At 45.3% G+C, this 26,504-nt stretch overlaps 1 protein-coding gene across 7 annotated transcripts in view; it reads right to left on the bottom strand.

The window, feature by feature from the left end:
• Positions 1-26,504, bottom strand: part of PPP1R12B (protein phosphatase 1 regulatory subunit 12B) — a 131,395-nt gene that overhangs the window by 71,112 nt on the left and 33,779 nt on the right. For all 7 annotated transcript variants that reach the window (XM_041489518.1, XM_041489520.1, XM_041489521.1 and 4 more), the window contains exons 2-11: positions 25,835-25,965; positions 24,225-24,343; positions 21,212-21,371; positions 17,188-17,332; positions 14,825-14,899; positions 12,059-12,138; positions 11,342-11,481; positions 6,248-6,357; positions 2,877-3,074; positions 1,923-2,005 (exon numbers count right to left, since the gene is read on the bottom strand). In XM_041489518.1, the coding sequence (XP_041345452.1) occupies positions 1,923-2,005; positions 2,877-3,074; positions 6,248-6,357; positions 11,342-11,481; positions 12,059-12,138; positions 14,825-14,899; positions 17,188-17,332; positions 21,212-21,371; positions 24,225-24,343; positions 25,835-25,965 (1,241 nt within the window). The remainder of the gene's footprint in view (positions 1-1,922; positions 2,006-2,876; positions 3,075-6,247; positions 6,358-11,341; positions 11,482-12,058; positions 12,139-14,824; positions 14,900-17,187; positions 17,333-21,211; positions 21,372-24,224; positions 24,344-25,834; positions 25,966-26,504) is intronic.

Genomic DNA, 26,504 nt, shown 5'->3' with positions numbered 1-26,504 from the left:
AATGTTTTGGATAAAGAGGAACAAGATCCTTTTTAGTCAGAAAATTGCAAATGAAATTCAGATTGTCCATAAAAGTTATTTAACATATTCGATAGTGTAATTTAATATTCCCACTGTTTGTATCAAACAACAAAGTATAAATGGGCAGATACTGGAACTACAGGGAGATTTTTATTCTTCAAGGTATCCAGGCAAAGACAAAAGCAATTCAGCCCAGCAAAGCCTTTCACAAAATCAATAGGCTTGGAAAAGCCCTCTAAGATCATTGAGTCCAACAATTAACCCAGCACTACCAGGTCAACCACAAAATCATGAAGCAGAAAACAACAAACAAAATATTTACAGTATCTAAAGCTACTTGACAAGTTATCAAGAAATTCCTAGTAGTCCTGTTTACCCTGGTTATCTGAAAACAGGGCTCTTTCCCGAATGCTAATGCACACTCTGGCAGTGTATCCTGCTCTCTGCTGGTGCTGGAAAGGACCTGGAGCTTGCAATGCAGCACTAATCCATTCCCCTATCAGCATGTAATTATTTCTCATTTCCAGTTGTCATGCCTAGACTGATGATCTCTCAAGACACCTGTGGGTTCCAGAAAGGAAAACCCAAATGTTTTGAAAGAAAAGAATATTGGGAAAAAATCTGTACTACACAGCATGCCTGGGCACCATCTGCTCCTGAAGGCCAGTACTCCTCAGCCAGTCCCAACTCCACCCAGAAAAGGACACTTGTCAGCTCCTACGGTGGGATGTGCCACTCAATAACAACCTCTGCCAAACCTTCTTGAGCTGATCAACAGCCACAAATTGTCTGCAAAGCTCTGGATCTCAGAGACTGCCTGAGAGTGAACAAGAACACAGCGGGGAGGTTCCAGCAAAAGATCAGTAAAGATTCTCAAGCTGTGCTGAAATTCTCTCAGGGTGTCATCTGCCACAGCTCCTGCCCAACAAGTACAGTTCACAGCCACTGCTCTGCATGCGCCTTTCCTCCTCTGTTGGGGAAGTAGCTGGAATTGAGGCTAAGGTCAAATTTTACTCCTTCCAGTACAAACTGAATCACAGAATAGCCACGTTTGGAAGGGACCTTAAAGCTCATCCTGTCCTACTACCTGCCCAGGCAAGGACACCATCCACTTGCCCAGGCTGCTCCAAGTCCCATCCAACCTGGCCTTGGACACTTCCAGGGATGGGGCAGCCACAGCTGCTCTGGGCAACCTGTGCCAGGGCCTGCCCACCCTCAGCCAAGAATTCCTTCCTGTTATCCCATCTAACCCTGCCCTGTGGCAGTGGGAAGCCATTCCCCCGTGTTCTGTCACTCCAGGACCTTGTCCAAAGTTCCTCTCCAGCTCTCTAGGAGCCGCTTTAGGCACTGGAAGGTCCCTGAAAAAGCTGCTAGCGGAGACCAGCTCCTCAAATACATCTGGAATTCCTGGACATACACACACCATTTACACCATAGTTAGGACCAGGGGCATTTACACACACCGACTGTAAAAACAGCCATGCAATGAAACGGTTCCTACATGGGAGAGTTCACAAGCTGGAGTGAATCTCAAGTGACAGAGGTGTGAACAAAGGGATTGAAGGTGACTGCTGAGCAAGTGACAACTACAAGTGCAGGTGGCAGCTACAAAACGAGGCACTTGCATATTAAAAGGAAAAAGGATCCATAAATCTGGTTGCCTGAATGGAGCCTGTGCCTGTGTGAGTACAGGGGTGGAGGAACCAGTCTGCTGATTCCTGCTCACCTAAATGAAAACCAACGTACCAGAACTTTTATAGACAGAGCTGGCTCTTGATGTTGTGAATTCTTGTGTACTTGAGACTGCTGAGAAAATATACAGAGCATGACTACAGAAAAATTATATTCCAGAAGTACTACTGACAGGATAGAAGCTGAGCATTAACTTCAGCCAGTCTCACCTGTTTTCTTTTTCTTCTGTATCACTCGTACTGCTCAGTCTTCTGGGGACTATGGTGGCAAGATAACTCTTGTTGTCTCTGTCCTGGTGAAGCAAAAGAGGAACTTCAGCTACACATCTCTTACCCTTCCAGCACGTTCAGTGGTAAATAAATTCATGTTCAAATTTCTTCAACTAAGAAAGCATTCTTCTACCAGCTGGTTTAAAGCAACTTCTTGCTTCTCTTATATTGCTTAAAGCAACAAACCACAGCATAGAAATATAATTTCTGAAAGGGATTTCCTGATGACCATGGTAGTGAATAAAAGCATCTTCTAACTTAGAGAATAACTTGTCAATCACAGAATCAGAGAACTGGTTTGGGTTGGAAGGGATCTTTAGTCCACTAGACCGAGCTCCATCCAAGCCTTGAACACCTCCAGGGATGAGGCATCTACCCACGGGCAAGTCAATCACAGAATCAGAGAACTGGTTTGGGTTGGAAGGGATCTTTAGTCCACTAGACCGAGCTCCATCCAAGCCTTGAACACCTCCAGGGATGAGGCACCTACCCATGGGCAGAAAAGTTACAGTTACTGAATATGTGAGATGGGATTTACAAATGCAGCTGGTAGATAGAGGAGGAATCCATATAAATGATGGGGAAGCAGAATCTCCACTGCAGGTATGTGCTGTTGTCTGGATTTTCTGGTGAAGAACAGGCTGTGCCAGACTGGCAGCCCCTGTTCAGTGGCAGCCCGGTCCAAAATGAGTAGGAATTAGGCCAAAGGGGCACCAAACTCCAGTTTTGGAGAAATTGTTGACAGGAGGAAAATATTTTTCAAGAGAAAACGAAGATAAGAATGAAAGAGACCATTTGTTATGGACACAAGCCCCAGCAACAACTCAAAGGGAAAGGAGTTTACACCTGTGGGGTAAAGTGGATACACTGAAATATCCTTGCTGAAAGCCAAACCTTTTCCTTGTTGTCCAACAGTGCAGATATCCTAGGGCTGGACGAGGAGCGATAGATAGAAGAAGTTTTATCCCTCTGTGCCTCACGAGTGGCAGCGACTTCACTCAACATGTTGTGGCTGCCAGTCTTCCTCAGGCCCAGCCGCCACGACGAAGGAGACTCATCCTTCTGCTCGTCTGACTTGCTGAGCCAACTGAACTGTGGAGGAGAAAATGGCACATTTGGAGAAAGGAAGAGCACTGCAAGGCCCACTCTAAGTTCAGAAAGTGTTTCAAAAAAGCCCCAGTTTTTGCTGGGCTAGACTTGTAAGATAGAATTACTTATTTCCTGCTTCACTTTAATTACAGGACAGAGCTCAAGGTGAACTCACAGGGATGCAAACTGCTGTAGTGCCTCATGCCCAAGGACAGATGAAAGGAATCTTCTGTCACTGTGTAGGTCTCTGCCTACACAATACCCTACTCCAGCTTTGAGGAAAGAATATAAGGAACACTGAAGCTTTTATTATCACCCATTTAGGAAGGGGGAATTATTCAGTGAAGGCAGAATACAAAAAACAAATACTCAGGTCTTACGGAACTAGCTGCAAACAAACCCCTCACACCAGTGGAGTCCAGAAGAAGCCATTGAGATCACCAGGGAGCTGTAGCCAACAACACTGTAAAGGAAGAAACTGAGGAAACCTGGATTGTTCAGCATGGAAAAGAGAAGGCAAAGACAGGATTTAGCTGCTCTGCTACTTAGGGGTGGGTTTACAGAGGACATGGAACCAGACTTCTCTACAATCTATAGTGAAAGGAGGAGAACAGACAAGTTTCCACTTGGGAAATCCCAGCTGACATGGAGACATAACTCCTGGCAGAATCAAAGCTGCACTGGGACAGAGAGTAAAGGAGTAGAGCATCTCCATCCTCAGAGACCTTTTAATCTCAGCTGAGCTCAGGTAGGACAAAGCAACATGACATGAGCTTAATCCTGCTTTGAGCAGGACGTTGGACTTCAGCCTCACTAAGGCCCCTTCCATGGGCAGATAACTGTGCATGGCACACGGGCCTTTGTGCTTTTTGTTACATGAGGCACTTCTGACCTGCATATATTAGTCCTTGAAGACACAACTGCTTAAATGTACGACTTTAGCTACGGTGATCAAGTCTTTCAAAAGGCTGCACACTGCCATTCAAGAATGGAGCCTGAGCACCACAAGAGATACTTGTGCAGGGCTAAGCACCAAGTTGTACAGGAAATAAAGCAAACAAATTATTAGGAATTTTTGGAAAAGTACAGAATACAGAACACACAACCACTGTGGCTCTGTATTACTGCAGAGTACAATCACACTTTTGGTACCACACACAGCTCAGGTCCAGGGTTCAGCAGCAGTTGACAAGAAGAGAAGAGTTCAGTGAAAGGCAGCAAGAATGAGTAGAGCAAGAGAGGTTTTGCATGAGGAGATATTTAGTATATCAGTAGTCTCCAGGCTGAGATATGACCAAGGTACATGAAACCCACTGTGGCACACAGAAGGGTGAGTAAGGAACAATTATTCCTTGGTCCTTCCCATAAAGGAACGAGGGATAGCAAACAAATTCAGTGTGTGGTTGGTTAATGGCACAGGGAGCTTTGTAGAGTTTTTAACTAAGCTGAAGGATTCTTTTTACCACTGACATTAGAGGATCCCAGTCAAAAAGTGACTGCATAAAGTAAAAGTCCAGCAGGGACTACTGAAGACAAAAAATACACCAGGTTCAGCGAGTTCCTGAAATGCCAATTGCTGGACTGTGGGAGGGAATTCCTGCAAGACTGTGTTCTCTAGTAGCTTCTGATGGTCACTGTTGGGCAGGACACTGGGCAGACAAGACTTTTGATCAAAGCTGATCTAAGCATTATTATACCATATTCTGTCTGACATAAACCATCTGACACCATTCAGAATAAATGGAGCTACTGGAGAGCTCTGCGCCCAGACTCACTGTCTGAAGACTGCCAAGCTGAAATTATTCCTTCAGTATTTGAGCAATGTTTTCAGCTTGTGTCATTTCAATGCAGATGCAAAGAGTTAACCCGTACTCCACCATTTCCAGCACTGCCAGTCTACTGAGCTACACAGCTCGAACATTTTCATGTAGTTTTGATGCTTTCCTCAGAGAATGCTCAAAACCACAGCAAAACCTGCCATCTATAAATTCTGAACACAGGAACAGCACATACTAATAACTCCCCTAATAGAGGGGAACACAATCTAAAGCCCAGCCTGTCAAAGAGAACTACAGAGAAATCAAACAGGTAAGAGAAGGTATAAAGAAGCTGATCTTAAGTGACTGAGGTCAAATCCATAATTTCTCCCCTCACAGGCCAGCTTCTACACTCTAACACCCTTATTCTGCATTAAACAGCTCAAAGGAGTGAGAGACCAAACTTCTGCAGCTGGGAAAAGGTTAACTGAAGTACTCACACTTCCCAGCACCCTTCTACCTCTAACAGTTCCCCTCTAAGCCTGAGCTGAACAATGCCAGAGGAGTTCTCTTTCATTTGATCTTGGTTACGCTGGGAAAAGGTTAACTGAAGTACTCACACTTCCCAGCACCCTTCTACCTCTAACAGTTCCCCTCTAAGCCAGCCTGAGCTGAACAATGCCAGAGGAGCTCTCTTTCATTTGATCTTGGTTATGCTCTGTTACATTTGAAAAATAAAACATTGTGACTAAGCAAGAAACACTTTCTCCCGACAAGCACCTAGCGCTTCAGCCCTGGGCCAGGTGTCTGTGTTGTTTTCTCCATAGTCTGGTGCAAAAAGAAAGCAGCAGCACACAACAGGAGTCCTGTGCAGAGCAGAGTCTCCTGGTGCCATCTAGCTCAGTGATCTGAGAGCCGGAGGATTCACATAAGATTTCAGTGACCACTTCATCTTTCAAAGCTTTTACAGCCCAGCTGGCCAGCCACATGCAAACTATCCTCTGCTTGCTGGGCAGTAACATCACACCACTGACTCAACTGGCTTTGGCAAGTCAGAGGCAAATGATGGTTGATGGTGCTGAACTCACCACTGGCACACAGGCAGAAATCAGCTCTGGTGACAGATCTGCTGAGAAGATATTGGCATCAGCCCCCTCAGAACTGACAGCATGCAGAGCAAGTGCAGTAGGCTGGCTTTCTTCACCACAATTGGCTTTGGAGGGTCAGAGATTCAAGAGGAACCATATTGTCCCTACACTGCTGTTAACACACATCTTTATCAGAATTTCATACTACCAGGCTTTTCTAAATTCAAGTCTTAAAGTCCTCTGAAGACTGGTTTCAGAGCACCCATCTCCCAGTTAACACCTTCTGCTTCTGAGCACTACTGGAGTCCCCACTGATTCCAAATTCACTTACTCTTCTGGCAGATGCAGTGAAGGAGTTGGGCTCGGGTGGTGGCATTTGCTCAGTGATGCTGGGCCTGGATTCACGGCTGGAGTGGTTGGCAAAGGGCTCTTCCTTTCTCTCTACAATTTTAAACAAGAAGAGAAACCAAATGTTTCAGTATTGCACTTCTGAGGCCCTTCTTTACACAGAGTGTGGTCTGCACTCCAGTTCAGTGCTGTGTGACCTCCTTGGACCACAGAAATGTCAGTGCCTTCTGCACTGTCAGATGTCAGGGCTTTCTGCAAGGAGCTTCCCACTTCCTAAAGAATAGGATAGACACATTTGCCAGGCAAAGCTTTTGTACTTTATCCTCACAGACAAGCAAAATCTTTGCAGAAAGCTCCATGAAGAGGACACACAGGTTTTTTGTTTTTCACAATTTTGTTTTCTGTCTGGGAATTTCTTCCTGGGATGAAAAGGGGCACATGCTGTTCCTCCTTCCTGAACCACAAGCGTGGTACAGCCCACAGCCCTGAGTGCACAGTGCTGGGTTTCACTGCACAGTTCTCTGCACTTGCCTGTGCTGCTGGGCAGAATTTCTGGTCTCCTGCAGCAAAATCCATTTTTTTACAGGAAGCCAGGACTACTGCCCAACAAAAACCCTTACTTGGGCTCCAAGCAAGCTAAGCAACCCTTGTCCAAGCTCACAGCTGGCTCCCTGCTTGTTAGATAAGAGCAGCTGTCCAGTATCACATTTGTTTTTTGTACTTATGCACATGCTTGACAGAAGAACATTCACCAGACATTACCAGGGGGAGAGTAAGCAGAAAGTGTGACTCAGGCAGTAGGTTCACTTGACAGGAGAGCACAGGCTGGAGACAGATTATTCATCATGAACCCAGGCATATGGAACCTGCCTGAGAAATGATGTACCTACACTCACCAATCAAAGCTTTCCTTATAGCTATGAGTGCTCACACAATCATGGCTTGGAAAAAAGAAAGCAATTTTAAGCATAAGCACCCAAACAGTCCCAGCAAATAACCTATGTGCAGGGAATACAAATCTGCTGTTACAAATTTGGCGTTGTTTAGGATGGAGCATCTGGGAAGATAGCACCTTGGAGCATGAAGATCAATCTTTCTGTAACAAATATTCTCGGTACTAGAAAAATAAGGATTCAAAGGACACAAAAACCAGAAAAGAGCAAGCCAAGAGAAACATTTTAAAATAACAGGAAGTTATCAGGACTGACAGAGCCTGAACTAAAGAGACAAAGACAGAATTATGGAATCTCCTGAGTTGAAAGGGACACACCAGGACCATCCAGTCCAACCCCTGCCCTGCACAGACACCCCAACAATCCCACCCGGGGCATCCCTGGCAGTGCTGTCCAAACACTCCTGGAGCTCTGGCAGCCTCAGGGCCGTGCCCATTCCCTGGGGAGCCTGGGCAGTGCCCAGTACCCTCTGGGGGAAGAACCTTTCCCTGATATCCTGCCTAAATCTCCCCTGACACAGCTCCAGCTGTTCCTGTGAGTCTGCAGAAGAATGGATTCTCAGCAGCTTTTCCCTCTCTGTGAAGCAGTAGATTTCTGTTCTGGAGCAGAGCTTTCACCCACCCCTGGGGAAGGGGCAATGGGTCCCTCATTCCTCCCTGCAGGCCCAGCCTGCCACACTGGGCATCCAAGCCCACGGAAATGCCCATTTGCTGCCAGCTGCTCATTGTTGTAACTGCTCTGTAAAACACAGAGCACTGCAGGAAGGGAAGGTGGCAGCAGCTCTCCAGGCTGGGCTGGATGGGCACTGTTCTGGAAGTTTATAGCACACAGGACAGCTTTTAAGGTCAAGCCTAATTAGAAGGGCACAGGCTAAAGTGGTAATGACAGGCTGGGAAGGACTAACTGTGAGCAATGTGACTGGAACATTCTGGGACATCTTCTGTGACTGCAGAAGAGTGACAAGCAGAGGGACTTTGTGCTGGCAGGGCTGGCTTTGGGCAGGATCCCACATTTTATTCTACCAAAATTTCAGTAATAAACATTATGAATTCCAGACAAGATAAACTGGAGAGGATTAGTTCAATCTCCTCAAAACAAATTTGGTAAGAGTAAAAATTTAGGTTTCTAATTCCTTTTCTGTAAGGGTTTTTGGATAAGTGTTTTTGTTTGATTGGTTTCTAAACAAAACATTAAAAGCTTCCTTGGCCTTTATTGGCTTTAATTCCCAATAATTGCATATTGTAACAGTTCCCAGCACAGATAATCACCACAGAATTTTATACTGATCTTTCTCTTGTTTACAAGAGGTCAATGCCAAATTAATTGTCTTCAAAATGAATAAAGTGACATGAATGCCCTTAGTTTCCTTCATCTGAAGAACAAAAATTCCTTACAGATTATAAGAAGCATACTACTCTGAAGCCTTCTAACAATTTCACTGCTTCCCTCATCCAATTTCTTCCTCCCACAGTCTCTGCAAATTCAACAAATTAATCGCAACCTGAGACTCTTCAAAACACACCTCAAAATAAACTTGTGTGTTACACTGCCAGCTTCTACATGTCCTGCTTTATGCTCAGCTACCAAAGGGGTTGGAATTTTTAGGTTTAAAAAGACCACTCAGAATTTTTTTTTCATCTGGACTTTGAACACTTTAGAACAACAGTCATAACCTCTGTGTCCAGCACAGCTCAGAATGATAAAGGTATGGGAATATTACAGAAAATGAAGAGGAATAAGGGAATAATATTCATGTTTTCATACCCCTGCCTCCTGTACAATGCAAGCATGTAAAATGTTGACCAAATAAACACAGAAACACAGAATTCCAGACTGGTTTGAACTGAAAGCAACCTTAAAGCCCATCTCATTCCACTCACTGCCACGGGCAGGAACACTTTCATCTATCCCAGGTTGCTCCAGCCTGGCCGTGGCCATTTCCTGGGATTCAGGGGCAGCCACAGCTTCTCTGGGCAACCCCAGGGCCTCCCCACCCTCACAGGGAGGAATTTTTTCCTATTATCCTATCTAAACCTACTCTCTGTCAGTTTGAAGCCATTCCCCTTTGTCCTGTCACTCCAGGCCCTTGAAAGCAGTCTCTCTTCATCCTCCTTGCAGGCTCCCTTCAGGTCCTGGGAGGTCACAATGAGGTCACCCCAAAGCTTCCCCTCTCCAGGCCGAGGAATCTCAAGTCTCCCAGCACTTCCTCACAGCAGAGCTGCTCCATCCCTCTGATCCCCCTGGTGCCTCCTCCAGGCTCACTCCAGCAGCTCCACATCCTTCCTGAGCTGGAAGCCCAGGGCTGGTGGGGTCTCACCCGAGCAGGGCACAGGGGCAGAATCCCCCCCTGCCCTGCTGCCCACGCTGGGGGATCAGCCCAGGAACACCACTGTCTGTCTTTGAAATCAGTAATACTGTGACATTTATTATTTTTAGTACCAAAATGAAAAATCCTACTTCTCTTTGGAGGCCTCCTACAATGTGGGCTGATGCTGTTACCTTCAAGAATCTTGCTTTAAAAAGAGTACCAAAGATGTGACCCTCCACTCACATATGCAGCAAGTGATAGCTGTGTGTCCATCCAACTGGGCAAGTCCACACTCATTTTACCAGAGATTTCAGAAGTTTACAAGGTGGGGTTTAAATTCTGATGGAAATTTCTCAAAGGACCCAATAATCTTCCCAGGAAAGGAGAGTACATCTAACACAGCCTGAAGCTGAATCACTACCTGAATACTTGTTGTCTCCCATTTCTATTAGCTTCAGTGGTTTAACATATACTCCTATAATGTGCTTTGCTCAGTGAATTAATGCAATAAAAAGACCTGGTCTGGCTTTAAACAAAATTTAATGCTGAGTGCTGTAGACCTTCCCTTGCTGAAGGATCTTAGGCTGTTCCTGACTCAGTTAAACCCCACACAGCTCCAGGTCTTAGAGGTGTGCAAACATCTGAGTTGTTTTGATCAAACTACCACCATGTTTACAAGGATTACAAACTAGCACCCAGCTAGACAGGTATAATTTATATTTATATAAATATGCATATAACCAGTGTTAAGCCCTGATTTATGGAGAAAATATATGTGATCTGTACTGTGTGTCTCTTTCCACCACTGACATGTCCACTAGACTTGCTTGATTTAAAAGCCCCAGGATCATTTCCTTGTGTTACTGCCATGCCCACCCAGCTGGTGCAGCAGTAGCTCTGCAGAGCCCAGCCAGGATTTCCAACTCCTCTCACCCTGCCCCAACAGCATTAACTGATACAATCCTAACACAGGTGACGATTTCACTGGCACAGAAGCACAACAAAACTTTAAAATACACTTCTCCTCAGGACCTGTTTCTTAGTATATTGGATATAGACCAAATAAGTTGATGTTAAAAGTAGTTTAACCATTAAACACATCATAGTCCAAGATCCATCTGTGTTTGCAGAATATTAAGTACAAATAAGTCTTGGCTTACTGTACAATTAAGTATCTGTATTTAAACTTTCTGTGCTGCACATATACACTTTTGAAACTCATTAAGGTAGCCAAAGAAATTATGGAAAAGGAATGGGAGTAAGATGCCAGCAATATACTATAATGTAAATGCTACTGTGATTCTGTGTACTTAATTCTTATTTTCCACTATCTTTTGCAATCATTATTCATCACAGCCTAGAAAACAGAAGTTCCTCACCTCTCTAATCAGTCAGAACAGCTTCAGCCCTTCATTTCAGACTGATCCAAACACAGACTATTGCCTTCCTACAACTGCACCTGCTTCCCTACCATCCTGAAGGATTCTTCTTGAACTGGGTCAACAAGAAAAACACCCTGTTTGAGAACAAGCTATGGACAGTGTGTTATTTTCAATACATGTGAGCTGGAAGTAGGAATTAAAATAGGATCTGAAGGATTTTTAAAGATAATTATGCTGACCTGTGAGTCAGCATTTGAATCAACTTTTTTAGCACAGTAGCTCCCGGTTTCTCCAAATTCTGTACATATAGACTGGAAGTAAAACTTTCAGCATGTCCTTAACAACTAATTATACAATTAGTTAAAAACAACAACAACATTAATAATGGTAATAGCTAGGCTAGTTATTAAATCCAATGCTGCACTAAGTCTTACCTGACTCCTTTTCAGCATCCGATTCTGAAACTTCATCTTCAGCTTCTTCCTCTTCAGAACTAGAACTGCTCGAGTCCTTGTTCTCTTCCTCAGTTTCCATGGACTTCAACGTGTCTTCCTCATAAAGAATCTTCTCTTTGCTGCAAAATAGGAAATTTTTAGGACTAGGCAAGCAAGTTATCTGAGTTGTACCTCTCAGGAAGACATGGACATTATTTACTACATACAGAAGAAGCAAAGGATAAAATGCATCTACAGACTGAACACTCCAGCACTTCTATCATGGTCAATTTGCCATGCATTCCACTGCCAGTCTCATATCTTCTCACATTTTTGCAAGCATTTTTCCATCCACAAAATTGTGATCTCTCCTTTTCTAGGGCCACACAACACAGCAGCTGGGCTGTAGGGCTTTGTGCAACAAAAAGGTGCAGTTCTCAGCCCAAAGATCTGATTGATCCCCAGCCAGAGCAGGAGCTGCAGAACCAAACACCAGCCCAAGCCCTTGTTCCACCACTCACTGGGTATGTTAAGACACAACACAAACTATATTTGACACAACTAAAACTGTATTTGAGAGTGTTCAAATTTAAAAAAAAAACATGAAATAAACAGCAGTGAATTGTTTTTGACCCAGCTGAGGCCAGCTGGCTGTGAGAGATGAAACTGCTCTCCCATTACTTTTTGGGTCTTTTCAACTAAGAGAGAGAGACTTACTTGGTGAAGAGTCTGTTTTGAGGCTTCCCATTCATGTCAGCTTCAATCAGCTTATTCCTTGTCTCCTTCTCACTCCGCAGCTGGTCAAAAGTCCAGGAAGATGGGAGAGAGAGAATGAGGACAGACATTAACCAGCCCTGTCAGCACAACCCAGTGAGCACCACAGCACAAGGTCAGCCCAGCCTCGTTAGACCAAACCACTGCACATTTGTGTAAGATGCCACTTGAACAGCAGCACATTGCAATGGCACTGTGAGCCTTGGACTGGCGCTCCACCAGGCACAGCACCCAGCACGTCCTTGGAATGCAGCTGCCATTTAATAAAAACTTCAAAGGCACTGGCAGCTGCCTCTGCCATGACCAGGGATGAACCTTGACTGCTGCCCAGAGAGGTTGTGGGCTCTCCCATCCCTGGAAGTGTCCAAAGCAGGTTGGATGGGGCTTGGAGCAACCTGGGATAGTGGGAGGTGTCCCTGCCCACAGCAGGGAGTGGAATGGGATGAGCTTTAAGGCTGCTTCCAGCCCAAACCATTCTCGGATTCTACTGGAGGTCTGTGCATGTGTGTGCGCCCATGAAATCAGGCTAGATTCAGCTAAAATTTTGATGCCTTTTTGGCTGTTATTTACTTGCTGTCAGAGAAAAGCATTCAAGTCTGCCCTGCACAGGCAACCAGGGAACTCCTATGAGGATGGGTCACTTCTTAAATCTCTCAAATGCACAAAGTGACTGCATGGGAATACCTGGGATCACACAGAAATGGAAAGATTTTGTCTAGAGAGCAGCAATATTAATTTTACCACTATCAGTGGACAAAACAGTACCCAAAATTTGTTTTAGTACCTTCCAGAAGAACAGGAACAGCTGAGGCAGAAGTAGGGAGGCAGTTAGGGGTTCAATTTAAGGCTGACTCTGCTGTGTCATGGCTCATGGTTATTCTTTTTCTTCTGACAGCAGATGACACCAGGAAAAGGAAGTAAAAACACTGTAAATTCTGAATCATAGAATCCCAGAATTATTTGGGTTGGAAAGGACCTTAAAGCTCATTCCCCTGCCATGGCAGGGACACCTTCCACTGTCCCAGGGGCTCCAAGCCCCGTCCAGCCTGGCCTTGGACACTTCCAGGGATGGGGCAGCCACAGCTGCTCTGGGCAACCTGTGAAGTGGGAAAAGCTGCATGGATTCCAGTGAAGAGCAAAAATCTGTGCTACAACATTGTTAAACTGACCAAACTGCTGGAGCACAGCAAAGGGAAGAGCAGGAAACAGCCTGCTTCATTCACAGATAATTCAGTAACAGGGAAAAAAAATCCAAACCCAAACCAAATTCATTGCTTCCAGCATACAAAAATCCCCCCTGCTTTCCAGTAATGGCAGCAAATCTTTCAGCAAGGGTGGCACAGTGTTCTGCCTTAGACTGAAAAACATATCTGATTTGAAAGCCATTTTGGAAGAGAAATAACATCTTGGAACTGCCTGCTTTATCCTTAACAAATACAAGTTTTCTGGTTTTAAGTGATAAAAGTGGTACATGATAAACACATGATAAACTGGCTTTTTCACTAAAAAAACATATCCACTAAAAAAAATGTATAATAAAATCCAGATTCTTCTGCCCAGCCTGAATAAATGGAGAAGGCCTTTATATAGTGCTTCTATATAGAGAACAGGGGGGTTGTAGCCCCTGCAAAGCAGCCCTAAAAATGGGTGAGCAGTCACCCAAAAAATTCTTCTTTTTCTTTTCCTTTAAGAAGTTCAGTTATCCGCAAAATCCTGGGTAGTGAAAGAGAGGGGAATCCAAAATACAACCCTGATAGTATTTATCAACACCTCATTTAGGGAGAAGCTGATTAATTTTTAAGAAGTTCCTGTGAATACTAAGGCTGCTATTTGAGGATGGCAGCAGCTGTGTTGTGATCAGAGCTGGAGTTCTAACCACCCACACTGTCAGTTCCTGAAAATCCATTCCTGGGTTTATCAGCAGTGTTCCCATTCTGTCTGTTTCTGAACCCAATGTTTAAGTGATACTTACAGATTTTTAATTCTTTTTGAAAGAAGGTTAGCTTGTGTTTTGGAAGCACCCAAATGAGATAATTGAGTAGACCAGATGAAATAGGAAAAAACTCAATCCAAATCCAACTTTCTAGCATGACAACTGCCCTTACTTTGAACAAGATATGTTTTGCTTTCCTTTTTTTATGTCAACTTTTGGCTTATAATCCCTTCCAATCTCTTCCACTGCATTATGAAATGGCAATTTAATATAATTTTGAAACCACCCATTTTTTTCAATCCAGAATTTCCTGAAGTGTATAATTTCTTCTTCCTCAATCCAAAGCCTCCCTATTGTAAGAAAGGCAGACATGGTAACAGATCTATTTCTCAACACTGACAGTGTACTTCCCTGGATGCAAACACAAAGCTGACTTGGGTAATCACTCATTAGGAACAGAGCACTTTGATGCTAGAGAGCCTGCCAGCCAACAAAGCAACTGCAGGACAATAACAATTACAAAGATGAACACAAATTCCTTACCAGTTTCCATAATTCTGCATGCCATCACATTACTGACCTCCTTGCTGCTGTCATCCAGTTATTTAGATTTTTAGCTATTAAAAATATTGCTGTGATTAAAGATTGCAAATGAGTAACTAAAGAAAAGAGCTAGGCCTCAGCTTCCTGCATCTGTTGGCACCATGTCTTGGAGAACACCTGTATGTGAAAAGGTAATTGGAGAGGTAATTGGAAAACAATCTCCAGAAACTCACCACAGTCTGTTTCTTCTGCAACATTTCTAAATGCTCCACAAGTCCCTCATCAGCAACATCAAAGGGCGTCTGGCCCTGGTGCAAAGAGAGAACACAAGAGGGTATCTGAGATGGCAGACTGGTAATATTCCAAGAAGTTCTATTTACCAGTGCATATGCTCCACATCCTCCCTCCCCAAATGGTGAGTGACACTGTTTCACTCCAGAGCAAGTAAACTCATGTGACAGTGATCATGGAATCACAGAACCATTTTGGCTGGAGAAGACCTCTAAGATCATGTTTATGTTCAGTGAGCAGCTTTTACCAGGGCAGTGCCGGTCCCTGGCTGCTGCTGCTCAAATCCAACAGCCAGGACTATGCTTGAGTTTCCAAGTTTCTAAAAAGAACACTCTTGTATTGGGAGGGAATGTGATCAACCTCTTCTTATGTTGGATATCAGGGAAAGGTTCTTCCCCCAGAGGGTGCCGGGCACTGCCACTCCCCAAGGAGTGTTTGGACAATGTTCCCAGGGATTACCAGGGTGGGATTGTTGGGGTGTCTGAGCAGGGCCAGGGGTTGGACTGGATGATCTTTGTGGGTCCTTTCCAGCTCACGATATTCCTGATTCTGTGTTACTTTACCATCTTGTATTTAAACATTCTGAAAGGCTGCCAGCAAGCCAAAAAATTTGGGATCCATTTCCATGTCCATGGGCATGTATAAAATAAAACAAACCAGAAAAAAGTACTCTAGTGTACAAAACAAGAAATTGGTTACATTTTCACCAAACTAAAGCTCTAAATGCCATTAACAACCTGAAACCAAATGGCTACATGTCAAAAAATAAAAGGTGGCCTTGTTCATCTGACCCAACAAGGAGACAATTCTGGACTGGAAGGAGTGAGTAACACAATAAATACAACTGTGGCTGTTTCAAGTATGGCATGACACAAGACCCCATATGCATCCTGAACACTTTGGAAAAGCACCTGATGGCATTTAAACAGAAAAGATTCCCCACATTTTGGGTGCCAAAGAGCTCATCAGGCTGAAAGGGTTCCTCATGGGGCATTTGAGTTCCAGCAGTTTCCAGCACAGCTGGATGCACTTGAACACACATGGCCCTCTCTTATCACATCCTCCTGCCTGCCTCCATCCCCTGGTGCTCCTCCAAGCACATTCAACCTTCCCTCCTCCCCCAGAGGCAGCCACAGCACACCCGGTCCAGTGGGAAGCAGCTCACAGACCAGTGTGGACATCCCAGCAGGGACACGAACACCAAGAGCAGCCCTGGACAAGCTCTTGAAACTACAAGGGCTCTTCAAGGAAAAACCTCCAACTGTTAGAAAGGAAATGTTTTTGCTCCTTTTCTTCCATCCTATTTTTCTTTGCTTATGTCTCGCAAATCTTCCATTTCCTTTCTTATTACCAATACATAGAAGAGGGAGGATTTAAAACTGCCAGTTTCTCATGGGTTCACTTGTTTTCAGTGCCTTATACCTTTAATATTAGTCTATTATTCTGCACTCCAAGATTGTTTCTTTGCTGTCATTTGATTTCTCAGGGTTACACTAGCTCAGGATGGCACAGATCAGCTCCTATCCCTTCTTACAAGTTCAGTGTTAAAGTTTAATCAGGTCACATTTGCCATAATATTTGAAACCTTTTCTGTCTTCTGCCAGTCAAGATTTTTCATTTACTGATGTATTTAAATTATCCAGTGCACAAGCAAGGAGGACTGCTATGACTTTGTCATGCAGGTGGATCATGATGTTGTATCTCCTATGAGACCCCACCTGGACCTCTGTGTCCAGCTCTGGAGCTCCCATCTCAGGACATACATGGACCTGCTGGAAAGAATCGAGAGAGGCCCACTAAACTGACCACAGGGCTGGAGCCCCTCTGCTCTGGAGCCAGGCTGGGGGAGATGGGGGAGTTCACCTGGAGAAAAGACAGCTCCAGGGAGAACTCAGAGCCCCTTCCAGTGCCTAAAGAGGCTCCAAGAGAGTTGCAGAGGGACTTTGGACAAGAGCCTGGAGGGACAGGACAAGGGGGAATGGCTTCCCACTGCCAGAGGGCAAGGATAGATGGAATATTGGGAAGGAAATTTTGGCTGTGAAGGTGGTGAGGTCCTGGCACAGGTTGCTCAGAGAAGCTGTTGCTGCCCCATCCCTGCAGGTGTCCAAGGCTAGGCTGGACGGGGCTCGAAGCAACCTGGGCTAGTGGAAGGTGTCCCTGCCCGTGGCAGGGGGTGGGATGAGATGAGCTTTAAGGTTCCTCTGAATACAAACCAGTCTGGGGTTCTATGATTCCATGATCACGCAGAAGGCAATAGTTACTATTAATGTGGCTATAGAATACCCTGCATTAGTAGTGTACTGACCAGCTTGTTCCTGATGTCCATGTCACACAGAGCCTCAGCCAGGATGGAACATGCTTCCTTCACTCCCCAGTGAGCAGCAGCATGGAGTGGAGTCCAGCCATCGTTGTCCTGGACGTTCAAATTAAACCCAGCCTGGATCAGGAGCCTGAGGAAAGCAGCAGGATTGATCTCTGCCCATCGGGAATGACTTCCTGACACAGCAGTTTCCCCTGTTAGGCACCAAGTGGGCAGCCTGGCTCCCTAACAGTCAGGAGCTTCTGGACTTGTTTATTAACCAAAGCAACATCCCACCTGATGTGCTCAAAACTGTAATGGAAAGGGCAATGAACGAAGTGACTTCAATGTAAAACCTGCTGGAACACGTCAAACTAATAAGGTTCCCTTTCAGCATGTCCTGAACTGGGAGAACAACTTGACTTCTCATCTGGCATTGGTGACCCACTCTGAACTCCTGCTCCAGCAGAGGAGAGAGTCTGGACTGGCTCAGTTGCATCCCTGCACTGTCATCCCTGTGCCAGGGAGCCAAGCACAGCACCTGCCAGGAGAGGGATATTTGGGAACTGGAGCTTGAGCTTGGCTCCCCGAGAGCACAAGGCCACAGTGGGGGGTGGTCCTCAAGGAGACCAACAGGACTGCCAGGGAAGCACCAGTGACAGTGACAGAAGTAAAATCTGTTTCTAAACAACCCTCATTTGGATTAAACAACCCCAAATGCATTTTTTCAGAGTAGCTCTTGGACAATTCAAGCAAATCTCTCCACAAGTGAACTTGCCTGGGATCTCCTTTCCTTACCCTCACTGCTGTGCTCCTTCCACCCTCCCTTCTCTATCAGAGGAGAACACTGGTGTTTCACAGCACCTGGAGCTTGAATATTTAATACCAAAACAAACACAAAAGGTTTGGGGTAGTCTGGAACTCCAGAGCCATGCGCACACTGATGTGGCAGTAATCAGGCAAGAGCACTGAGCAGCTCCTGTATCAAAACTATTATCCAAACTGCTTAAATAGTGCATAACATCCTAGGGGAATTCTGCAAGTCTGATAAAACTGCTCCTGAAAATTTCCATTGTGAGAAATTCCCCCACGCAAAGCCACCATTGCACAGCACGAGGGAAATCCAGCAGGACCCCAACATGGCACCAATAGCTTGGAAACTCCTGCAGCTTTACACCAATGTGCTACTGTGCTAAATAAAACACAGTCACAGCAGAGCAGCTGTGGGCTTCTCTGTGAAAGAAATTGTAAATTAGGTGCTGAGTTTCTGTTGATTTTCCAGTTGGCAGAAGGGAGAAACAGAGCTGCTAAGAGACTCAAGGTCACAGACAAATTCCATGTGTCATTTAGAGTTAGCTGGCTCCTGGCTGTCAGCCCCTTTGGTTTAAGTCACTAGAGCTCTGGATTTGAACTTCAGCACAGCCATCATATACACAAGAGTGAAACAATGTCAGCTTGCTACGAGAAGTGTTTATCATTACAACAATTAATGCCAAGTAGAGGCTGTCCAGAACTAAGTCATCCTGCACACACTGAACTTCATCAAGAGCACTGGATACACAACGCTCCCCTGACAGTGAGGAGACCAACACCTTAAATTCAGAGATACTACATTTCTATTCACATGTGCTGTGTCAGATTGCTGTTCTTGGGCATGGTACAGGCACAGACAGCTCATCACTCAATTATAAGCTCTAATGACTGAATACAAATCAGAAACACAAAGTACAATAAAATGCTTGAGCTTGATATGAAACAGCTCTTCGACATCAAGTCATGTCACTTAAAATTATGAAACTTAGGATCGAGATAGATGAACACTTCCAGAATGGATTTTAACACAGGCAAGAGAGTAAGCTCGTGTGTTGGTTACACAAAGCCTGGCTTTTGGCAGCAGGCAGGCCACAGAGGTGGCTTCTGTGAGAAGTTGCTGGAAGCTTCTACCATGTCTGGCAGAGCCAATCCCTGATGGCTCTGAAGATGGACACGCTGCTGGCCAAAGCTGGGCCAATTAGAGAGGTTGGTAACACATCTGTGACAACAGATTTAAGAAGAAAATCAAAACAAAGTGGGCATGCACAGTTTTTTTTCTTGTCACAGAAGAGGAGGTGAGAACATGTGAGGGAAACAACATGGAGACACCAAGAAGAATGAGGGGGAGGAGGTGCTCCAGGCACCAGAGCCAAGATTCCTCTGCAGGCTGTGATGATGACCATGGTGAAGCAGCTGTGCCCCTGCAGCCCATGGGGATCCACAAGGGATACAGAGATCCATGGACAGCCCACGGGGAATGCAGAGATCCATGGGGGATGCAGACATCCACCACAGCCCAGGGGATCCACGGGGGATGCAGAGATCCACCCACAGCCCAAGGGAACCCACGGGGGATGCAGAGATCCATGGGGGATGCAGAGATCCACCCACAGCCCATGGGGGAGGTGCTCACACTGCAGTGGGTGGATGCCTGGAGGAGGCTGTGATCCAGTGGAAGACCCTGTGGAGAGAGGGGGCCCTGTTTCCAGGCTGGAGCAGCCTGTCCTTGGAGGACTGCACCCCGTGGAAGAGAGACCTACGCTGCAGCGGTTTTGGGAGGACTGTGAGCCTGTGGGGGGAATTCATGTTGCAGCAGTTTTGGGAGGACTGCTGCTTGTGAGAGTGAACCCACAATGGAGAAGTTCACAGAGAACTGTCTCCCGTGGGAGGGACCCCATGGTCTCACAGGGCAAAGACTCCTCTCCCAGAGCAGTGAAGAAAATCTCAGTGCTGGACTGACCCAAATCCCCACACCCTGTCACCCCTCCCAGTGCTGTCAGTGGGAAGGAGGGAGGGGCTGGGGGTTAAAGGTGTTTTAAAGGCTTATTTTACTTCTCATTATCCTCCTCTGATTCTGTTAGTAATAAATTCACTTTGCAACTTTAAGCTGAGCCTGTTTTGCCCTTGAAGGGTTTTCTCTGGTCCTTATCTCACCTCAGGAACCCTTTGTTAATTTTTTGCTCTCCTCTGCCCAGCTGTGGGAGGGGAGGGTGAGTGAGTGGGTGCCTGGCATTGGGCAGTGTCAAACTACGACACTTTATAAAGAATATTTACAAGAGCATGTAGTAACAACACAAACGGGAATTCACATGGACAGAGGGCAGGATTAGATTAGATATGAGGTAAAAAATTCTCCCTGTGAGGGTGGGCAGGCCCTGGCACAGGGTCCACAGAGAAGCTGTGGCTGCCCCTGGATCCCTGGAAGTGTCCAAGGCCAGGATGGACAGGGCTTGTAGCAACCTGGGATAGATGAAGGTGTCCCTGCCCAAGGCAAGGGGTGGGACAAGATGAGCTTTAGGGTTCCTCCCAGCCCAACCCAGTCTGGGATTCCATAAGCTCTGTGTTCATGGGCAGCTCCAGCCACACATAAAGAGCAGAGAAGAAAGCTTTATTGGTGGAAAGCTTAATTTGACATTACCTGTAGCAATATTAATGTTTTTTACCAGGAAATGCTACACTGGGCGGGTTTATGGACATAATAATCTTGTTAGTGCCAGGACAGCAGAGCTGTCAGGTGCTGGAATCCCTCTGTCACTGCAGGAGCAATAGCATGAAGGGGCATAGGACAGTGAGACAGGGGTGGACACTGCACCTTCCCACAAGACTGGTCATGTTTGTGACTGTCATGCAGTATGTATTGTCACTTTGTATGTCAACATTATACTTTTATCCCCTAATACTGTTTAACTTGCTAGTCCTGAAACTATTACTCTAACAGTGAAAATCAGACCTTGTGATTAGAAAAATTAGAGACCTCCTAATTTATGCCTCATTCTTCAAAAAGCTTTCATTACTCCAAAAAGGCCTGGAGGTGTGAAAGGGAATCCTCCAGTCCCTGTGTATTTCTGGGTGAACCACTGTGGTTGTACACATAAAACCACGGAGCCTTTTGAGAAACAGCAGCCTGACAATTTCAGTATGGAATAAATTTCTCTGAATGTAAAGCAAGATGTCTTCAGCCTTAATTTAATGCATCAGCCCTGGAAGGACCTCCTACCTCATGACTTCAGAATATCCCTTGGCTGCAGCCACATGAAGAGCTGTGGCTCCTGTCCGAGGCTGCTTTATATCCTCAATTCTCCCACTGTTCAGCCATTGCCGGGCATCCTGGAGCATTTGCTGCTCCTCTTCTTTCCTTGACAGCTCTAGATCTACACCTAAGGGGGTGAAGCACAGAACAAAAGACAAACAAGAGTTGAAAGCTCTGAAGTACTTGTTACACTTAACCTATGGTCCATTTGCTATAAAATATTAGTAAACTATTTCTTCCACAAACATTGTAAACTATTTCTTCCACAAAACAATCAGCAAAAGCCTCTTCTGTGTCATTGACAGAGACTTCAAAAACTGCTTAAGTTAAAAATTTTGAAAGCTGAACCAGTGGTTGCAACCCAGTCCAATTAACTAAAAGCTCAAATGTGCATTAAGGGTAGAAGGACTGAGTTCTGGGCTGTATCCCAGACTGAAATAACAGAGTCACGAACAACAGCTTAACTGACTCAACGGACCTGCAGCGAGGGTATAATCTACAGGGAAGGTCTGAGGACCCTCAGATGTCTCCTGCAAGAGCACGGTGACGCCAGCTCTTTGATCACTGCATATTCAGGACACTGCATATGACACACAGAGGAACCTGCACTGCTCCAGAGGCATCCATGACAGGCATGCTGAGAGAAGCACTGAGTTATCCCACCGAGCAGCATACCCCCAGATTCTGACAAAACACAATTTGAAATAATTTTGGCATTAGAAGGCCAGAAGATATCTGTGGCAATGGCCTAAGTGACTGCTTAGGGGCAGGTGGGGTGTGGAGAGGCAGGGGGATGATGTGGACAGGGAGGTGTGCCTGGCTGACAGACTCATTAAACCAATGAGAGGCAAAACTCCACTTGTTTTCCTAATTGTAGAGTTTTCACAGCAATGAGATCATAGAAGGACAATTTATCAATCACAAGTATTGATACCAATCCAAACAAGATTAATCAGAATAGAACTCTCCAACTCAGGAAAACATACAAACTAGAAGATGACAAATCTCAAAAATCAAGAAGGGTCCTGAAGAGCAAGTGTTCCTATGGATTAATACTTTCAGTACAAGAATGACAGGATTGCCAATTAAATTGTGGGGCATTACATTTAAAACAGAACCAAGGAAAACACTTAACTCAGAGTCTGAGCTGTGAGACCCACTGTTGCAGGATTTTGCAAAGATCAGAAATAAACTGGCTTCAGACCAAGGACTAGACAAGTTTGTAGCTATTACACACAACTCCTGAACATGTTGGAGTTCCCAAGGAGGGCTACACGAGCTCAGGAAACAGAAAGCCACGGGGCACTCACAAATAAACAGCCAATTTGGTTCAGGAATTTCTGGAGGCATAGTAGCTGGAGGCTGGGAGGGCAATTGTACACACTTGAGCTGTTGTTACAGTCTGCAGCAGGCATCTGCTCACAGCCCCTGCTGAGGACAGGCTGTGGAGCTGGACAGATGCTTATTTAAAGTTCAACCCCATTTCCTCCAGCAATATGATCCTTTAAACTGTGAGATGGGAATCTTCATCTGGAGACAGATGGTTGTTTCAGGGTATCTTAGCAGGATGCCACTAATATGGTGAGGCAATGCAAGCAGAATCCCAAAAAGTGTCAGGCAAAATACTTGCAGGTAAGGCAGAACCACTGCCTCAATGTCCTGCAAGATTTCAACCACATTACTGTCATTCAAAGAACCTGAAGGTGCACAAGTCCATAGAACCTGGTGAGAGGCATCCATGGGGCCCAAGGGAGCTGATAGAGGAAGTATCTAAGTCACTCTTGTATTTGAGAAGTTGTGGCAGTCTGGTGAACTTCTCATGGACTGGAAAATGGAAAACAGCACCCATTTTTAAACAGGGATACGAGAAAGACCTGGGGCACTACAGGCCAACTGGCCTCTCCTCTGTGCACAGCAGGATCATGGAGCAGATCCTCCTGGAAACTATGCTAAGGCCCATGGAAAATAAGGAGGTGCTTGGTGACAGCGAACCTGGCTTCTCTGAGGGGAAACTGTGCCTGACAAATCTGGTGGCCCAGGAACATTAACACAGGTGATAAAGCACCGAGGGACTGATTCCTTCCTTAAAAATAAAGTCACCACCATGTGTCAAAATATATCTGACAGAGGGACTGGATTCAATCCAGCACGCAAGCAACCCCCCCAAACCTGCAGGAATAAAATAATCCAGACCAGAGTCTTTGGGGGTCTGTAGCCCAAACACACACTCAAAGGAGAGTAACTTCAAAGCCAGATGAACCAGCTCAGACACGAATGCAGCTGAGCTCTGACTATGTCCAAGGATAGAAGCTCCAGGAATTCCTTGGGTTCCTTTTCCAACACTGTTGATGAAATTCATAGACATGATTTAAACTTCTCACACACACATGCAGACATTCAACCACTCCCAAATGAATTTCATGAGTATGAAGAAAATTTTAGCCTGATAAAGTAATTTTTTATTTTAACATCAGTCCAAAACTATTCTTCAGCCAGGGATGTTTGTGCAGGGACAGCCTGGAGAGCAGCCCCTCTCAGCCAGGCACACCTGATGAAAAAAGGGATATGGCAGAAGAAATCTAGGGAAAGATCAGGATAAAGCACGACACTCCAGGCCTGGAATATTCATTTCCTGGTCCCTGCCTGTGGCAGTCCCATAAATCTCACCTTGGTTTTATCAAGCCTTAGTGAAACATGACCTTTCATTTATATCAGAGGTCAGAACTAAATCTCACTTTAAAAGTAACTAGATCTGATGAATCAGATTTCAGGACTGTGGTGCCGTGCTTTGAAGAATCCCAAGGACAGAGACCACAAACCTCCTGTATCTGCTCCACTGTCCTGGCAGCAAAGCAAAATTTGCCTGCTGCTTCCTGGGCCAGATCTCAGATCTCTTCACCAACACACAGCAAGGCAGCAGAATTCTCATACAGAAACGCTTAGGGGTCCCAACTCTCACTTATTCAAGCCCTTCCTTTACCTTGTTTCTTGACTTGCTCCAGAAGCAGGTCCTTCATGGCCGCCTCCTCGGCGATGTCGGACGGGACCTCCCCCTCGCTGTTCACAGCAGCCACGTTGGCCCCGTGGCTGATCAGGTACCTGCAGCGAGGACACCAGGCCAGCACGTCACACCTCCGTGCTTGGCGCCAGAGCAAGGACACAGGCAATAAAACAGCACCACGAAGTATTTGTCTTTCTCATGCAAGTTCAATTACCAAATGAGGACCTTATTCTTAGCCAATTTCTAGACTAAAAATGTTCATTGTAAGTGCAAGGTCCTTGCTCAGGAGCTCAAGAGTTTTTCTTTCTCCATACTTAAACAGCCCTATTATTGCATTAATCTGGTTGATATCTTTTTTTTTTTTTTATTTAAGAAAAGGAAATTTTACTAATTTTTAAAAAGCCTCATCAAGTACCATCAACTTTTAAATTTATCCTCTTATAACTTTACAAAAAGTTCATTGAAGAACAACAGACATCTTCTTTGGCTTGTACATCTTTTAATCAGTAGAATTCTGAGAAGTAAAAGAAGATCTGTTTAAGCACACAAATACAGGAGGGTGAGATTGCCTGGTTTCATAATTTATTTTCAATTCATTTAAGAAATAGTTATCTTAATTCAAATTTTGGAAACTTTCTGGTAGTTGTGGTGGACTAAATATATAAGCACAGTATGACTGGCAAAGAATAAAGGATTGGTGTTCAGCCTGAAGAAAAGGAGCTCAGTGGGGACCTTCTTGCTCTGCACAACTCCCTGACAGAAGGGTGCAGCCAGGTAGGGGCCGGGCTCTGCTCCCAGGGAACAAGGAACAGGACAAGAGGAAATGACCTCAAGCTGTACCAGGGAAGGGTTAGGTTGGAGATTAGGGGAAATTTCTTTTAAGAAATAGTGGTCAGGCCCTGGCATAGCTGCCCAGGGCAGTGGTGGAATCACCATCCCTGGGAGTGTTCAAAAAAGGAGTGGATGTGGCACTTGAGGTTTAGTGGTGAACATATTGGTGGTGCTGGATTGACAGCTGAACTTGAAAGTCCCCACTTAACCACAGCACTGCTCACACCAGTCTGTCTGTGGTAAGGAAATGTACTCGTGGAATCTCAGTCTGATTTGTGTCAGAAGGGACCTTAAAGCCCATCCAGTCCCACCCCTGCCATGGGCAGAGACACCTTCACTATCCCAGGTTGCTCCAAGCCCCATCCAACCTGGCCTTGGACACTTCCAGGCACGGGGCAGCCACAGCTTCTCTGGGCACCTGTGCCAGGGCCTCCCCACCCTCACAGGGAGGAGCTCCTTCACTACACATCCCTGTAGCAGCTGTTCCATTTTCCTTTTTCTTGGCATTTTATCTAAAGTATCTAATGAATCATAAGACAGTCTAATTGCAACAGAAAAAGGCAACCAGTTGAAGGCTTCACCTTAATCCTCAGAAGTTCAGAATTCAATACCAAGAGAAAAGCACCTATTTTCAGCATTGCTTTCCAAAGCACTGTACAAGGCTTAGAGTATTCATCACCTGTGTAGCTGCTCTGAATAGACAGGCACAGGGAAGTGTTAAATAAATAAACATCCGGAACAGCCCCAGACTCACTCACTCTGCTATGTTCAGGTAGCCACACGATGCCACTGCATGAAGAGGGGTCCAGCCCTCGTTGTCTTGCTGGTTCACATTGGCTCCATTTTCCACTAGGAACTTCACCATGTCCAGGTTCTCATCAATACAGGCCTGAGGGAGGATGGGAGGGGATGTCCGGGGGAAGAAGGATTGAAGGGAAAAGGAAGAGAGAGAAAAAAAATTGTGTTGGTGTTAAATCAAACGTACAACCTCGTTGGCAGTTTACTGGCAGCAGGCAATATCTGGGTTGAACTTCCCATGCTGTGAGCAATCACACCTTAAAGCTTAAGGTAACTTCAATCTGTCAATGAAAACAAATTCCAAAACTTTCAAAAATTAACTGTAACCCAGAGTTCCCAGAGGGACAATCTCTGCATTTGCTCAAACTTCACTTTTCACCAGTGATCTCCTTCCGCTCTCCCACACAGCTCGCTCCCCACAGTGGGGACGCTGAAATGATGGACCTGTGGTAGTTTTAGGTACAGCATCAAATCCCTCTAATCAAGGCAAGCTGTGTATTTACTTAAGATTATACTGGTCCTCAAAATGTAAGTGAATAAAGGTTGTAACAGTGAACACAATGAGGCCTCACTAGGGGCAGGGATGAGAAGGGAAAGCAGCAGCTCCAGGAGCCAGACTAAAGCAGCTCA

Source organism: Pyrgilauda ruficollis, unplaced genomic scaffold (genome assembly GCF_017590135.1).
Source record: "Pyrgilauda ruficollis isolate IOZ18807 unplaced genomic scaffold, ASM1759013v1 scaffold95, whole genome shotgun sequence".
Classification (NCBI taxonomy): domain Eukaryota; kingdom Metazoa; phylum Chordata; class Aves; order Passeriformes; family Passeridae; genus Pyrgilauda; species Pyrgilauda ruficollis.
This window is presented reverse-complemented; position numbering and strand designations above follow the sequence as displayed.